General features: G+C 35.1%; 1 protein-coding gene across 1 annotated transcript; it reads right to left on the bottom strand.

The window, feature by feature from the left end:
* Nucleotides 1–4,181: 4,181 nt before the first annotated feature.
* Nucleotides 4,182–12,871, bottom strand: afg3l2 (AFG3-like AAA ATPase 2). Its single transcript, XM_084119363.1, has 17 exons — nt 12,652–12,871; nt 11,845–11,938; nt 11,669–11,749; nt 11,467–11,585; nt 10,704–10,856; nt 10,521–10,595; nt 9,706–9,830; nt 8,852–9,125; nt 8,619–8,756; nt 8,381–8,534; nt 8,047–8,154; nt 7,403–7,528; nt 7,208–7,318; nt 6,949–7,064; nt 6,647–6,847; nt 5,659–5,853; nt 4,182–5,543 (listed from the first exon to the last, which is right to left on the bottom strand). Exons 1-17 carry the CDS (start codon nt 12,742–12,744, stop codon nt 5,301–5,303), a joined length of 2,406 nt encoding a protein of 801 aa, XP_083975489.1. The 5' UTR covers nt 12,745–12,871; the 3' UTR covers nt 4,182–5,300.
* Nucleotides 12,872–18,537: the final 5,666 nt, after the last annotated feature.

The raw sequence follows: 18,537 nt of genomic DNA, 5'->3' as shown, positions 1-18,537 counted from the left end.
CATAGTAGGAAAAAAATATACTATGGTAGTCAATGGGGACCGAGATCTGTTTGGTTACAAACATTCTTCCAAATATCTTCCTTTGTGTTCAGCAGAACAAAGAAACTCATACAGGTTTGGAACAACTTGAGGGTGAGTAAATGATGACAGAATTTTCATTTTGGGGTGAACTATCCCTTTAAGAGTGTATTGTGGATGCTGTCAAAATTTTTGAAGTAGGGCTAATTAAAAAAAAAAAAAAATGACTCAATCTAATAGTCATTAACAGCTTAAAGAGATAGTTCACCCAAAAATGAAAATCGTGCCATCATTTACTCACCCTCAAGTTGTTCCAAACCTGTATGAGATATTTTAAAGAATGTTTGTAACCAAAGAGTTTTCCCATACTATGGAAGTCAGTGGCGCCCCACAACTGTTAGGTTATACTGACATTCTTCAAAATATCTTCCTTTGTGTTCAGCAGAAAAAAAGAAATTCATACAGGTTTGGAACAAATTGAGGGTGAGTAAATGACGACACAATTTTCATTTTTGGGTGAGCTATCCCTTTAAAGAGAGAGTTCAACCAAAAACGAAATATCTATTCCTGGTCTTGTTAACACTTAGAAAGGAACACAACACCCCAATAGATCCTTCTCAACTCTTAAACACTTATTCTTAGCATTGCCACATGTTCGCCTGGGCAGCGTGTGTGGTGAGTTTGCTATTTCTGAAGGTTCCCATAAGGTGGTGTCATCACACATCCTACTGCCTGCCATGCCTCCTCTCTCTATAGATGACACATAGAGGGACTCTGGGAATGAGTAAGACGGGCTTCATCATCTGTGCATTCTCACGTGTTTCGACTTCTATATCATTTTACAAATGCGTATATCATTCCTTCGATAACTTTAATCAAACCCACAGGCCTTTTTTGTTCTTTCCTCATCTGGAATTCAGAACACAAATGACAACTACTCTCTGAAAGTTGTTAAAAATGGCTCTTTGCTGTAGTATTCGTGCTCGTGTTATGGTATGGTGTCATAACTGAGTCTGATGATGTAAGAGGATGTAAGTAGTTGGTGTGTGTGTGAGTTTTGGCAGGATAGTCCTCACCCACTACTACACTTCTGTATTAGTCAGGCCTCGCTGAGTGACGCTGTGGTACTGATGGTAGGCGGGATCCCTCGCTCTTTCTCTTCATCACTCTACCTGCTCCACCAGACGCTGATCATCACCAATGAATCACCTGCAGTCATGTTTGCAACTTTCACTGCCAACTGCCTCTGCATCTCCTGAAGCAATCACGTTTTTACATGTGTCCGTGAGAGATTCTCTGTCAGAATGAGTAACAGTTAGTTTTCCTCAAACTTCCTAAAGTCCTTGTAAACTTGCTGCGCAATGCAAACAGCCAGCCATTTTAGAGATTATACTAGATAGTCGTATAACACATGTATACTAAAGGTTTCGGTTCAATAAGTTGTTTGTTTTTGAAAGAAATTAATACTTTTACTCAGCGAGGATGCATAAAATTGATCAAAAGTGATAGTAAAGACATTTAGTGTCACTAAAGATTCCTATTTCAAATAAATGCTGTTCTTTTGAACTTTCAGGATCATCAAAGGATCCTGAAAAAAAAAAAAATTGAAAACAGTCCAAAATTGATAATTATAATAAATGCTTCTTGAGCACCATATTAGTATATTAGAATGATTTCTCAAGGATCACGTGACACTGAAGACTGGAGTATGAAAAAAGGCTTCTTTCCAAAAACTTTTAAAAGGTATTGTAGATAAGAACAGAAAACTAACTCAGAACAGTATACTTATCTATACCTACCTTATAAACATAATGCCTACACAAGGTAATGGTTTAAAGAAAACACACACTTCGATACATTAGAAGATATTTTGAAGAATGTTTCAACTGTTTTTGTCGATACAATATAAGTCAATGAGGTCCAAACACAACATTGGACCCCATTGACTTCCATTGAATCGACAAAAACATTCCTCTTTCTATTGTGTTCCACAGAAGAAGAAACATTTTTTAGAACGACATTAGGGGGAGTAAATGACGGCAGAACTTTTATTTTGGGTGATCTATCCCCTTTGTGTAATTTCTGTGGCACATTTCTGAATTGCGAAAATAATGACTTCCAACACTTCTGATTACAGTTTTAAAAACAATACTGCTGCAGAAATGACATTTCACTTTCAAGGAGGATGATTTGACCTGACCAGGAAATGGTACAGGTGAGGTCTGCTCCATGTCCAATTGCCTGTCCAGGTAAGATCATTGCAAACAGTATAATATCATCCAGCTCACCCCTCATATATATAGACATGGACAAATGTCTCAAATGGTGACTTAAAAGCTCCTTTGACTTTGTAAAGCTCTTCCAGTATGATTTTGACTCCAGCAGTTCCCACTTTCCCGAGGCGAGATGCTAATTTATGCAGGTGATGTCACAGTGTGGGGAAGACTTTCATTTAGTGCTGAATCAGAGGAGACAGCGAGGGAAGCCTCTTCATGTTTGCCTGGTCTAAATGTGGACATCCTCCCCGGCAGGCGAGCGGCTGATTCATACTGATGTTTAAACGGAGCGCTCCAGTAAATGTTACGCCATTGGAAGTGGGCTGTGGTGTATTTTTGAACGCTTATCACGAACGCTCGTGTGAATACAAATTTGAAGCCCATGCTTTCTTTGAACACATTACCAGATTCCCATGAGGGTGCTGCAATTGTTGAGAGAAAAACTATGATCCATATTTGCTTCCAGCAACAGTTCAAAACAAAGAGTGGAATTTCTCCTCGTTAAAATCTCATGGCTCCTGACAAACAAAATGACGAGAGTGCCATCGGCCCTTAAAAGGAAATGTGTAGGAGCCAAATTACTCCTTTTTTCAAACTTCAGTTGACAAATGACAGAATCTTTCGAAAAAAAAAAAAGGTTGTTCGGAAGCACTTTAGCTCATTACGTCACTGGATACACAAACTAGAATACTTTTTAATGGTTTTTAGTATAAATTTGTTCTAATTTGAACTTGTTATTCTGACTGTAACCTATTTGTTATGTAAATCAGTGTTATTTTAGTATTATAGCGTTTCTTTATTATTTATATTTATTTGTGAAGTTGTAAATAAAAGATTACTGGAGTACATTTTACAAGAAAATACGGTAACACTTTACTTAAAGCCTTCGTGTATAATGCGTTATAAAGGTATTTATAATGTACGTTATAATTGATTATATCTTTTCATAAATAATTGTAAACAAAGTTAAACTGCATTGTAATATTTGCAGATTTCTTGTTACATCTGAAATTGGTTGTTTGTCATGTGTTTTAATCCAGTATACTTTCTAAAGGTGTAACAATGAATAGAAATGACAAGTATTGTAATGTATTACAACTGTGGTAACAATTATTCATAATTTCCAATGCATTATAAGGTGCATTAAAAAGCAAAATTTATGCATTAAAAATACTTTTATAATGCATTATATAAAGGCTTTAAGTAAAGTTTTACCGAAAATACTATTTCAGTGTTTCTACTTCAAAATTTCATTTATTTTAGTGTAACATGCCTTTTCCTTTGCGAAATTTACAAGCAATTTTTGAGTGAAAATTGTTTCAAAGTAAATCTTAAGCATTTATTTTTCAATGTAATTTTAGCACTTAAAACTTATTTCAGTTAGTTGCCGAGGCAAGATTTCTAATTTCCATCCAATTTTTTTTTAAGTTTAAGTTGTTCCATCTAAATTTTATATTGGCTTTATTTCTGTTACTAAAAACTTTTAATTGTTTAATAAAAAAATATATATATTAAAGGGGGGGGGGGGGGGGGGGGGGACATACCACCATTTTACACAAACAAATGAATCCACATAACTAAAATAAATCCTTCAGTGAGGAAGTCAGTTGTGAACTCATGAACGAGTCTAAATGATTCACACACCGAGTCTGATTCAAACGTTAACAAATGAGTGAGTGTTTTGACTTTTTGGTCAACAAAAATAACCTTTTCATAAGAGCTATTTTCAAAGCTTACCTATTCATCAGTGCAAACTTGATTTTTTTATTTTTGTTGCTGTCTGAAGCCGTGGATCTGTGCATCTCTTAGAAATTTGAAGTCCATGTCCCAAACAAAACAAGTCATTTCATGCCACACATGGAGTTATCAAGAACTAAACAAAAACAATTTAAAGTTTATGTGGATTTATTCAGGTTGTTGAATATGTTCAAAACCTTTTTCACAGAACAAAATACACATTTAGATGTAGTATCAAGCAATACCTGCTGAAGTCACAAAAGGTTTAAACCCTCAAAGCTTGTTTTGTGATTTGGATTTGTACTGTAGAATAAACACTGAATCTCAAAATCACACAACTTCATAAGCTCATCATCAACATAATGAACTACTTACTGCTCCTGCATTTGTGTATGTTTGCGTCCTATTTCATTGCAAATGCGACTTATAATGCGACTATTTCGAATTGAGCTACAGTTTAATCAATCTGTACCACAGAGAGCAGCTGCTCGGGGCCATAAATGATCCAAATAAACTTCAACAGCAGAAAAGACATGAAAAACGACTGCTCTGTCATTCAATTACAGGATGTGATCATAAACTGCATAAAATCACATGGAAACCAAAGCCTGACACCCATATCAGTGCAAATCTGTGAGAGAAAAGAGTATGTTAGTTAACACGAGTGACTTTTTGCTATGTTTACAACATTCATAATCGTATATTTCAGTCATTTAGACAGCCAGTAAGCAAACAGCACTGCAAAAAGAACTTTCAGAAAGCTCACGAAATTGAGGAAGATTTGAACTGGAATCTTAATGTATAGAAAGAAAGAAAAACCTGTGCATGTCAGGTGATGCAACATGTTTCCTGTTAAACATCAAGATATATATATATATATATTGTATTTCTTCTTGGTCATTGATGGGTAAAATTGAAATGACTAGAGAATATTTTTTGACAAGCTACAGTTCTTTTGCCTGATTGATTTTTTGGCAAAGCGCTGAGATGTCACATAAAATACATTTCACCTTCAACAGAAGATTTTCTGATCCTTTTCAAAGCCGTTTCAACTTTGCTGAAACACAATTAACTTCTGCACATTAAATTTTGTATTTCATAAACACCCTACTGTACACAATATAAGTCCGATGCTTTCTACCCAGTAAGAGCCCTTAAATAACAGCTCTCCTGAAGAACAGGGTACTTGCCTCAGTGTCCGTCAGACAAGCGTTTCCCATCTCATAAATAAGTGCTCAGACCCTTCAGGGTCACAGTGAACGGATGTCCTCAGAAGGGCATGCCACCAGTGATCTGTCGGGCCACCTGCTCCTCCGTACTCTCCTCCTTCTCGCTGCCTCGCTCCTTGTTCCAGTCCTTCAGGCCCTCTGGCAGTGATGTGTCCTCATCCATGCTCCCCGTTCCCTCCACAAAATCTTCATATGTTGACTTTTCAGCAAACGGCCTTCGGCCCAGAAGCTCCACCATGTCGTTCTTATCCAGCACCTCCATCTCCAGTAGACGCAGTGCCACCTAGTGGTGAAGAGAGAGAATTACTGTTGCTCTCTGTACACAGTTCTTTTGACATGACGATGTGATAAATCGACTCAATGTAAAACGCATTGATCCTGGTAATGGCCTGCCATACCTTCTCCACCTCAGCCTTCTTCTCAGAGAGCAGCTGATGTGTGCGCTCATAGGCCATGCCGATGAGGTTTCTGACCTCCGTGTCGATGAGGCGTGCCGTGGCCTCGCTGTAGGGTTTCTCCAGAACCATCTCTCCCTGCCGCGGCAGGTCAAATGACACCTGCCCTACCTTTTCATTCATGCCAAACTGCACAATCTGTAGATGGAAGAGTAACAGTTTTCAGCTGGGGTCTGTGGAATGATTTATAAACATGCATCAATTTTATTTACATTAGCTGGTTAAATAATATAAATATACATAAAAACGATTATTTTTTTATAAGAAGTGTGAAATATAAAATAAAATAAATATTTTTATATATTTTAATGGAAACCCTGATTTTTTTTTTTCCCAAGATTCTTTGACGAATAGAAAATTCAAAGGAACAAAACTGATTTGAAATAGAAATCTTTTGAAACATTATCAATGTCTTTACTGGCATTTTGGTCAGTTTAATTTATCCTTGCTGTATAATTTATAATTTTATCCCAAACTTTTAACAGTAGTGTATTTATATACATAGTACTGATAATGATTACTTGATTTTTTTTTGTTAATCATGATTTTACAAGCACTAAAATTTGACTATATATATATATATATATATATATATATATATATATATATATATATATATATATATATATACATACATACATACACACACACACACTTGACTATATTTTCCTGTCAAAATGCATTCTTTCATTCTTAAGGAATGAAAATAAAACAATATATAACAAAAAGCTTTTATTGACATTTTTCAAATAAAGCCTTCAATAGTATAGAGTCAGCCCTAAACGCAGTAAAACAGCACAAATTCAAAATTAAGTAAAATTGAGTAAAATCCTATCAAATGGCAAATCAAAATGTCAGGAATCATCCACTGCTATGTATGAACCACCAATGATACTTTCCAACGATCAAATCAGATAAATGTGTGACCCACCTGTGCATAGGCACTCTGTGTCACCTTCTTCAGGTCATCCTGTGCTCCTGTGGTAATGCGGCCAAAAAAGATCTCCTCAGACACACGTCCACCCAGCGTCATGCACATCCTGTCCAGCAGCTGCTCCTTGGTGTAAAGGTACTGCTCTTTAGGCAAATACTGGGCATAGCCCAAACCCTTCCCACGCGGGATGATGGACACCTGAAATGACCAACGATATGACTGAGTAGACTGAAAAAGCAGTTTCAGTGCAGATTAGCATTAAGAGTATTAAAGTACAGGTGAGTAAGTGGGGGGTTTACTTTAAGCAAAGGGTCAGCGTGCTCAAGGAACCAGCCAGCTACAGCATGACCAGCCTCATGGTAAGCCACGGTCTTCTTCTCCTCTGGCTGCAGCACCTGTGTCTTCTTCTCAAGACCTAAACATGCAGAAAGCTTCTAATTATATGAACTTCACACCAAAACTATGCATGCCGTCTAATATTGTAATATCACATTTTGCTATAAATATGGTCAACCAAAAATTAAAGGGCAATTTTCAAATTTCCCATCTGTCACTCACCCCCAATTACTCGTTCGATGGCTTGCTCAAAGTGTTTTTGGTTGATGGCGTCAGAAAGGTGGCGGGCTGCAATTAGCGCAGCCTCGTTGCACACATTAGCGATGTCCGCACCTGTCAGTGAGCAGTGAAGCTAAGTTTACAGCTCATGAACAACTTTTGAAACCCAAATAAAAGGTATAAAAAGTCTTTACATGCCTGAAAAACCGGGTGTTAGAGCAGCCATTTTCCTTGCCAGATTTTCTCTGTTCAAGTCTGCAACCAGCTTTAGTGGTCTCAGATGTACTTTGAATATAGAGGCTCTGCCTTTGATATCCGGTGGTCCTGCAATTATTTTGCATTATATAAAATATGCATCTTTTAAAAAAAAAAAACATTCATATTTTTATTCAGCAAGGATGCATTAAATTGATTCTTTTTAATTCTTTATTCTTTTGAACTTTCTATTCATCAAAGAATCCTGAAAATTTTTTAATTATAATTTACATTAAAAAAACATTGATAATAGTAAATGTTTCTTGACCAAATCAGCATATCTGAAGACTGGAGCGATGACTGCTGAAAATTCAGCTTTGCATCACATAAATAAATTACATTTGAAAATATATTAAAATAGAAAACATTTATTTTAAATGTTAATAATATTTCACGATATTACTGCTTTTACTGTATTTTAAACACATAAATGCAGCCTGGGTGAGGATTAGAGGCTTTTCCAAAATATTTTTAAAAATCTTAACGACCCCAAACATTTGAATGGTAGTACCATATATACTTATTTATAATGATAAATTCTCACTTAATGAGTGAATTATCCAAAAAAAAGAAAGAAAGAAACTTACCGATGTATATCTGTCTATCAAAACGCCCGGGCCTCATCAGAGCTGGATCTAGAATATCTGGTCTGTTGGTGCCTGCCAGCACTACAACATTGGTAGCAGTGTTAAATCCTATACAGGAGATAAAGATATACATTTGCATATAATTACATCAAATCATTGTAGTACCGACTTTAAATATTGCTATGATCCAACACATGAAAGATCTAGAGTTTGAGACCAATAAAATGATCATAATTGGATTACAATTTATGACCCAAAGAAATTATAATGTATAAGAACATCTAAAATCAAAGCACTACTCAATCATGGAAACGACTGTTTTTCAGATACAAACCATCCATCTCAACTAGTAACTGGTTGAGTGTGTTCTCTTGTTCACTCTGTCCACCGAAGTTGCCTCTGCCTCTCTTTCTTCCTACAGCGTCGATCTCATCTATAAAGAGAATGCATGGGGCATTCTTCCGGGCTAATACAAAGAGATCCCGAACCTACCCAAAAAGAGAGTGTCACACTGTGAACTAAGTTTGCTGAAGACCATAAAGCTCATATTAGGATACAGAAAAAGCACTTACCCTGGCTGGCCCAACCCCTACAAACATCTCTAAGAACTCTGATCCATTCACAGTGATGAAGGGAACGTTGGCCTCTCCTGCAGTCGCTTTAGCTAGTAACGTCTTTCCTGTGCCCGGGGGTCCAGTCAAAATAGCCCCCTAAACAAGTGGATTAAAAAGTCTGTTGAAATCTCAGTTCACTTTTACTAAATTACAAACCACTTATGCAAAGTTATTTAAAAGTCTTGTGCTACCTTTGGAATCTTGGCACCCAAATCCTGGTACTGTTTTGGGTTCTTGAGAAAGTTAACAAATTCCATGATCTCCAGCTTGGCCTCCTCACAGCCCGCCACATCCTTGAACTTGATGTCTATCTCGTCTCGTAGTACTTTGGCAGTAGTCTCACTGACACTGAAGAGCCCACCCATTCCCCTCCCCGGCCGCCCTGCTCCGGCTGGCCCTCTCCTCAGCATGAACAGCAAGAACCCAATGATCAGTACGGTGGGAAACATGCTAAGGAGGAACGACCTGGAAATGACAGAAGAATAAGAAAAACTAAATTGTGCAGCATTTAAACCTTTGGTTTGACGGAGGATACCAAAATTAGGGCTGCACGATTAATCGCAATTTCCATGTAATCACACTTAAACCGATTTTTGCGCTGCTCCATCTGAAAGCACTGTGAGTTTTGAGTCCCTTATAACGTGCATTTGAAAAGCAACACATCTTTCCAAACATGAGAAGCATTTATGAAACTCTTGTCCAACAAAAGACAACATTTAATAACATGCTTTTACGCTAAACTCACTTCATAACGACAGTTGAGCATCCTTCTGTGAGATGATGTGGCTTCTTGCACAGAAAAAGGCAGTTGGGCCATATTTGGCGTGTGTGTGTGAGAGCGCCCTCTGGCTTTCAGATGGAGCAGCATTTACTACCAATCAGCCGTGCTGCACCGACAATATTAAGATTCACCGATTAATTGTGCATCCCTAATCAAAATCAATTCTGATTTCCTCTCCTAAATTATTTTTTGTCCTATCTTTACATTATCTCTAAATTGCTTCCATTAGGTAATGTATAATTGCACATCAAGTCAATGTCTCACCCATCACTTTCTGTGGAATAGACCACCGGCAATCTGTTCTCTCCTTCAATACCCATCTCCAGCTGAGCAGTCTCCAGGTTCCGCTCAAATGTGTCCACGCTGCCAATGTTGAACCACACGTATTGCTGTTTGAAGAAAGGATCACAGTTCATTGTGTGTCATTATCATGATAGTCTTTATAGACCTGACAAATTAATAACGTACATGCACTACCTTTCAAAAGTTTGTGGTTTGGTTTGTGGTTTTCAAAAGTTTTTTCATGTTTTTGAAAGAATTCTCTTACCAAGTTTGAATTTATTTGACTGTATTTATCAAAAATACTGAAAAATATATATATTAATATTAATATAATATTAATATTAATGTGAAATATTACAATTTAAAATAAGATTTTAATTTATTTTAAAATGTAATTTATTCTTGTGATGTCAAAGCTGAATTTTCAGCAGCCATTACTCCAGTCTTCAGTGTGACACTGTTTTCAGCAGTTGTGCTGCTTAATACATTTGAATTCTTTGATGAATAGATATTTCAAAAGAACAGCATTTATTTAAAATCGAAATCTTTTGTAACATAATAAATGTCTTTACAGTCACTTTTGATAAATTTAATACATCCTTGCTGAATAAAAGTATTAATTTATATATATATATATATATATATATATATTACTGACACCAACATTTTGAATGGCAGTGTATGTCAGCCTAATCTGTGCTGGCTGAAATATTTATGTGTTTGATTATATAGCCATTGCCTTGGTTACCCATTACTATCTTAAAATTATACACATCCTCCTATCAACTTAAACTCACCCCATCAACTGGAGTTTTACCAGGGGTAAAGATGACTTTTACATATCGCTTGTTTACAACCTCCAGTCTGTCAACCTAGAAAAGATACAATACATAACTTCACAGGTCAAAGTTTAAGTGCAGCTAGAAAGAAACATCAAACAACATTAATTGAAAACTCAGATCATTAAAGTAATTACATACCACTTCTTTAGCAAGGTAACCATTTACAAAGTCTTTCCAGGTGACCTCCCTTCCTCCATCTCGGAAGAAGAAATAATATGTGACAGCTGCCCAGAAGGCCGTTCCACACAGGAAATACAAACGAAACTCTTTATCGTCCCACGGCACATCACCCTGCATGAGAGTGACAGAGAAATAAGGGCCTGTGTTTAAAATCTGAATGAAATAGAAATTAACTCTATGAATGTTTTTGATATTATTGTAAACGATTCATCCATGCATGTTTCATGTTGTCGTTTTTTGTTTGACCTTGTAATTCAAAACGCCATAACTCAATCTATTGGTGAAACGGAAGACTTCTCTCTCTGGTGACTTCTCTCATTTAGTCTGCTTAAAACCACCCCTTCGTCCAATCAACAACTGAAGGACAGAACCAAATCCCTCTCTTTTTCGAGAATCCTTTTCACTTGGGATGTACAAATCAATACGAAAGAAAAGATCTGTCGCTACTTCTGTTACATTGCGACTTTAAGAGTTTTGAAGAAGCGCTCTGGGAAATTACATGATGTTGCATGTCAAGATATTTTTCAAAACCATTTAAGTTTGAATTAATTTTTAAATTAATGAAAAATAAATTCAAAATAACATGAATGTTGTAGTAAGATATGATTATCAAATCATAAAAGAAGTACTCGGGGGAAATATCATGATATCTGCCTCAGAAAATAGAGTAGTAAACAAGCTTTTAAAAATTACTAGTAATAATAACTACAGAATGTTTAACCTTTTGGAGACGGCTGTACCACGTGGATTCATCTTTCCGCCCCCCTCTTTTTCCTCCTCCACCTCCTCCACTACTTCCACCTCCACCAGCGTTCTTCTGAGCATTGGTTGGTTTGGGCTCTAGGTTAAAACAGATACAGAAAACAGAATGGCATCATATAAAAGCCTATTAACTTGCATTATAAGCTTATCAAAGATATTACCTTTGACTTCTGCGTTGGATGGCTTGGGCTCACCGTTCTTTGGACCACCATTTTTATTATTAGGGAAGTATTTTTCAAATCCTGCAATGCAAGAAGATAAAATGCCATTAGCAGAAAAGTCTAGGTATGACCCAGCTTTAAGCACCTCAATGTCAGAATTCATGTGATTTTCACACCTTTGGGAGGTTTTGAGCATAATCTTCTATAGGTGCCCAAGACCTGAGAGAGCAAGGATCTTCTGTCTAGGATGATTTCTCCAACACCCTGAACCTTCGAAACCAAATACAATGAGATGATCAATATACATAATCACAACTGCTGAACAAAAGACTGCGGTAAAAATGAAACGATACTCAATGAACATTTGGGTTCCTCAGACTGCCACACTGAAAATATTACGTTTCAAAGCCTTTCCTTGGTTTACTGAAAGAAGACCGTGACGTTGACAGTGTTCATTGCTCTTGAAGGAACTTTCTAAAGTTCTCTTGAGGGTTTTGCCAGTAAAGCTCAAATGCCTGAAGTATCTTTTCAGTGTAAAGGTGCTTTTAAAGATTGTCATTTCAACTATTTTCATCAGATACTATGAAAACAAGCAGTGAAATGCCAATAAGGTTCTGAATTGTTTTCATATATATATATAATAACAATGTTTACACGAATTACTGAAACATTAGACAAGCAACGCCGAGCCATCAACAGCACAGACTGTAGTTTTCGAAGCTGTCTTCGTTAGATTTGACGGTATAACATATTTAATGTGAAGAACTGTGACATAACGTGTTACCCAACGCAATGTCATACAGGCCTTGTTTACTATCAACCTCTCCGGTCTATAACACCGCAGTCTGCATCAGACAAGACAACCCGATGACACGAATGATAAAATGCGTATTTGTAATATCAGATCACAGCATATGGGGAAGGGGTGATGCGTCCATGGATGATGAAAGATCCATTGAAATACAGTCAAGCTGCACATTTACCGATTGCACGCGGTTTGTTGATCTGACATTTGGCAGCAGAGCGTGAAGAAGGTTCCTGCAGCCTCTTGACAGATGCAGATATCGGTGTGCCATTATGGCACGGTGCGCTTGTGACTCTGATCAATACAGAAAACAAGACATCGGACGAAAAGTTTTGACAACATGAACTTGAAATTGACTGCGGTCCATAGCGATTTACTTCCGGTGCGCGCTGGTGACGCACTCTGTAAATATCTATGGTTAACCCTATGTGGTCTGGTGTTACTTTCCTGCACGTTCTCTTTATTCTATTACTTAAATGTGTCATTAACATTACATTAAATAAATGAGCAGAATCCAAATATCTTCTGAACACGTGTTCTATTAACACCCGCCAAATGCGGGTAAAAATCAGCTATGGCGGCGGGTAACGCTGTCAAATCAAATCACTAGCCAATTTGGCATGTTACTATGTTTACTCACTTTGCTGGGGAAGTTCGTGTAAATCAAATCTGCGCAGATTTAGCGCAAATAACTTACTTCACTCGTGAGTCATCATGATGATATATTAAAAATACAGCGTATTGCGCAGAATCTGCTCATATCTTTTTACAGATTTTACACATAACACATTTACGTTGTGGCAACGTCTGTGGCACGTTTCATTTCTACTATGGCAACGTCGCTGTCTACGTGCTCGCAACATTAACAACGTAGAATTATAAGACGCGACAGGTCTGTAGCGTTGCTGCGCGAGACGACGCTCTGACTTTATTTTTTTATGCTAGATATAGATATCCCCATTTAGCATGTTATGTTTTGAGGTTAATTTTTAATTAGTCAGATGTTAGATAATTATATAATTTTTAAATATTGTTTACCTTTATTATTATTTAATGGGCCTAACAACTGCATATGGTAATCAAATTGCACTTGGGTGGGAGACATATAAGCCTGAAAAAAGTTTTTATTTTTTACTTCAAATATTAGGCATAAAAAATATTGAGTTGTGTTGTACTGACTCTTGCATTTCCCACAATATATGTGGTCTTTTAGATTTTGTATTTGAAATTGGATTTATTCAACAATTTGTTGCATTCGTGCCTAAAATTGTCATATGGTGTGACATAAAAGTTATTCTATATAAAATGAAAATGGGATATACTCTCCCTAAGTAACTAACTTCAACATAAATTGTTTTCATTACTATCTTAAGATTTAACATTTATTTTGTGCAGATTCATTAGATTTTGTATTGTTTTTCTAAATCATCATGCAAAGTAAGTCATCTCTCCTCAGCCTTTCCAGATATTTTAGATTAATTATGTTAAACCCGGTTATAAATCTATGAAAATGCTTGTGACTCTTGCTGATACTATTTCTCTTGTGTTCCGTTGACTTTTTTATGATTTATAATTAAGAAAGTATTTTTACTGGCACAATTCTGAATGTCACACCAAATTATATAGTGTCACGCTATATGATGAACTGCACCACTCCACAATTTGTCAATGCAAAAAACTGTATTTTATTTGCATTCAACATTCAATTAATTCAATTCAGTTAACATTAATCAAAAAACATACTACCATTGTTTTAAAACTTTTAAAATGATAAGAAACTCATAAATATGAGTAAATCAAACACCATCTCACTTCAAGAACATTAAATTAAGTATAAAATTGAAAAGAAATACATTAATTGTATAGGTAATTTAATGTTCACTATTAAACATTCACTATTATCATTGAATATGTTTTGAATAGTTATTTATTTATCATTAAAAAAGGTGTATGTAATATTGTGTGACAAATATATCATATGGTGTGACTTAGAAAAACAGTCACACCATATGATACAGTGGCACACCATATGACGTTTTGTTCAGTTAAGCTAATCTCTTGATTAACTAAAAACAGCTAGCTTATACTTAGCATGTAAATTGCCACATGGCAGGAATGATTTTTAAGAATTAATAAGTAAAATTTGTATAAAAGTATTTCATTTTTATGTAAATAATGTCACACCATAAGACACAAAACACTGACCACTAGTGAGCATATCAGATACAGAGCTTTTTAATTAAAAATTAAAAAGCCAGAACTCAACTCTTGACCTTGCAAACCACTGCAGAGATGGCACTGCAACTTCCTGGTTGAGTGTGGACCTCTTCATCATAATGATGTCCAAATTATTGCCCGTTCAAAATATAGATTGCAGTGTCACACCATATGACGCCCATTTTACGGACAAAATGTATTTGGCCAGAACTTGCTTTAAAATCATACACAGACATCAACACTTTCTGTGTCTGTTGAAATGGCCTAATTCTGTTACTTAAACTGTAAATCTATCAATTATTTATACTTTGCTGATATATATTGTCATATTAGTAAGGTCATACATATCCCGGACAGTCACACCACATGACAATTTTGATGTTTAGATAAAAATTTGAAGTAGAGGTCTTTATACACCAACTACAAATATGGTATGCTGTAATAATATCTTGTCAGAGGAACAACATGAAGATATATATTTTAAAAAAATACCCATTTTTATTAGGTTATGACATCATGGACGGGTAGAATTGCATGTCATGTCTCCCACCCACTTCCAAAAGTCATACATTTGTGAAAAAAGAGGGGGAAAAAACTAAATAAACGAATATACTAAATTATTTTAAGTATAATAAATATAAAAATGTTTTTTATTAAAAAATGAAAAATAAATAAATAAATTAAAAAAACATAAAAAGCAAAGGCAGATCAGAACATTTAATGAACAAAACATGTTCCTGTAGCCTACATGGCAGAGCGTAGTCAAAAGCCGGGCGATAAAGGTCGGTAACCGGAATCAGGCCAGGAAGCATCCACTAATCCAGAGGAGCAAAGAAATGAATGAGACTAATAGCAGACAAATCAAAGTTTAAAATAAACAGGTGTGAGCGGTTACAAACATTTTTTTTTCTGTGCGTTTCCAAAAAAGGAAAAAAAAATTTAACGTGCAGTAGAAGTTCTGAATGAAAAACTTTGTAGCCAAATTGGCCAGTGGGTGAAAAAGTTAATTTCAAACCCTGAGTGTAACAGTAAATAAGGAAAAAAATAAAGATCTTAAACCTTGAAATTAATAGCATTATTTATTATAATAGCTACGCAGTGAAGCTTATTTTAAATATACTCAGGTGTATTCAAGGTGTAGGGAATATATATATATATATATATATATATATGAAGAGTTCAGATGCAAAAGCCTCTAAGTGCCATCTGAAATTTTCTTCTAGAATGATCATTTTTATCAAGATCGTATATTTAAGTTCAGTAATTTCACTTAAATGACAATTAACAGGTCATTTTCATTGCCATTTAAGTGAAATAACTGAACTTAAATATACGAGCTTGATAAAAATGATAATTTTAGAAGAAAATTTCAGATGGCCCTTAGAGGCTTTTGCATCTGAACTCTTCATATATATATATATATATATATATATATATATATATGTATGTATTTACATTTTAGAGCCATTAAATATATTTCTAAGAACTTGCTTTTTTCACTTTTTTTTTCTTTTCACTTTTTTTTCCACTTTGGGCAATGAGCCTTTCTAATTGACAGCCTAACATCAAGGAAAAGCTATGACTTCATTTTAGTTTAATTTCATATTCATCATTCACATAAAACATTAATTTAATTGTCGTACAAATAAACAAAAGTAAAGAAGATAATATATATATATATATATATATATATATATATATATATATATATCATTAAAATATGTTTTCACTGGATTACATACTTTTTATTGTTAATGAAAGATACAATTGTTCTATCTCATTTCAGTGAATTATTTGGGCAATTGTTTGCAGCATACTCCTATTTAGGACAATTCTTTAAGATAATTACTTATTTTTTTCTCTAATCCATTTATTATCTGCATAGACTGTGGCAAAATTTAAACATGGTCCCAGTGTTTGCTCAGAAGGGTCGTAGCAGGGGCACAGTAAAGGACAGAGCAAAACGCTGGCAGCAGTGTGTACCGTAGCATGAAGTAACATGTTTCCCAAAGTCTTTGACTTGGCACTTCATCTTGCCCAGCTGGAATGATTACATTCTTGTTGCAAAGTTGCCCCTTGAGGGGCCAAATCCTCTAGATTAAGTTATAATTAAAAACATTAAAAAAATTCTCTAGTTATATAGACCGATGAAAACATCTATAAAAAACAGTCAACATAAGACTTTATTCTAAAAACATGTTATTTTTTTCTGAATGCAGCACACTGTGTAAGTAAACCAGAACATCCAGAACATTTTGTTGACTTATTAAAACATCAACATTAATAGTAATCTGTGTAATAGTTGGAGGAATAATAGGAGGATTTGCAGGTGGTTAATGTTACAAAAGAGTCTTCACAGGATGATAATTTTGTGAACATTCCATGCATGCCCACATCCAACAAGCCCTTAATGTCTCTGTTCCACAGTATCAGTGACATGTATTTTAAGTTTCAGTTCCTCTAAATTCACATATAGAACCTGAAATGAAAGAGTGATCTGAATCAGCAATCAACACTTTTACACAACCATCTTAATTACAGTAAAATACTTAATCTGTGTTTTTTTTTTAAATCTACTGTGTTTTTCAAAATTATTCAAATGTGGTGGTTACTTTAAACATAACTCCATTCTTCAATGTCACATGATCCTTCAGATTATCACCAGTTGTTATTGGTGCTCAATTATTAATAATGGTTTCTATTATAAATATTGAAAATATTTTTAACTGATTAATATTTGTGTGGAAATATAAAAAAAATATATATTAAGCAGCAAAAAAACAGTTTTAATATTGATAATAATAAGAAATGTTTCTTGAGCAGCAAATCAGCAGAATTATTTCTGAAGGATCATGTGACACTGAAGACTGGAGTAATGATGTATGGATGTATGAGGAGATGCATAATGATGATGTATAATGAGTATGCTGAAAATTTAGCTTTGCATCACAGGAGTCATGAAGCCATGAAGTGACTTCTTTCAAAAACATTTAAAAAATCTTAAATATGCCAGACGTTTGACTGGGACTGGTAGTGTGTATATACAGTATGTATGCAATGATTGTGATTTTAACAGTTAAAGACCAGTAAAAACCTGTTTATTGTTTAATAGTAGTTTCCTTACTATGTACTGTGAATACGATAATAGATCTAACCTTACATTTAGTGAAAAATAACAAGTCATTGCATAATTTACTATGAAAACTGTAAACTGACATTCCCAGAATTCCCTGCTTCACATTTGATGCATGTTTGTTGAAATAACTGTTTCTTCTTATTTTGATTTATTTTTTCTAATCAGTACATTAGGGTTTTGTAACAATCCCATTTCCAGTAAAATCAAGGACCTGTGATTTGTTCATTCTCTTTAATCTTAATTTAACTGACAAAAGTATGAAAAGATTTACAATGTTTTCCCTGACCAACTTATTTGTATTTTGTAAATATAATTTTTATTTTATTTTGATGGCTCCAAAAAAGTTGGGACAGAGGCATGTGTCACATTACCTTTATTTACACTTTTTAATCATTTGGGAATTAAGGATAGCCTACCTATTGTTGCAGTTTTGCAAGTGGAATTTTTGCCCAATCTGGTACAAGACAGTTGCTCAACAGTCCTTGTACGTCATTGTCTTATTCTCTTTTTCGTGATGGGCCAAACATTTTCGATAGACAAATCTGGACTGCAGGCAAGCCAGTCAAGCAAATACCTTCTGCAACCACTCTGTTTTAGCATGTGCAGAATGAGCCCTGGTATTTTCTTGCTTTCCAGGAAAGATGTCATCTTGATGGCAGTATATGTCTCTGTACAATCCCAATATACGCCTTCACATACCTTCACACATGC

Source organism: Abramis brama (genome assembly GCF_963993115.1).
Source record: "Abramis brama genome assembly, chromosome: 7".
NCBI lineage: Eukaryota > Metazoa > Chordata > Actinopteri > Cypriniformes > Leuciscidae > Abramis > Abramis brama.
Note: the sequence above shows the minus strand (reverse complement) of the source record. Positions and strands in the feature narration are given on the sequence as shown.

Excerpts from the sequence above, each read along its gene's own strand:
- afg3l2 (XM_084119363.1), bottom strand. The coding sequence starts at position 12,744 with ATGGCACACCGATATCTGCATCTGTCAAGAGGCTGCAGGAACCTTCTT. Across the intron at positions 11,750-11,844 it reads ATGCTCAAAACCTCCCAAAG|GATTTGAAAAATACTTCCCT; the intron begins GTGTGAAAATCA and ends CTTGCATTGCAG. Across the intron at positions 11,586-11,668 it reads ATCCAACGCAGAAGTCAAAG|AGCCCAAACCAACCAATGCT; the intron begins GTAATATCTTTG and ends GTTTTAACCTAG.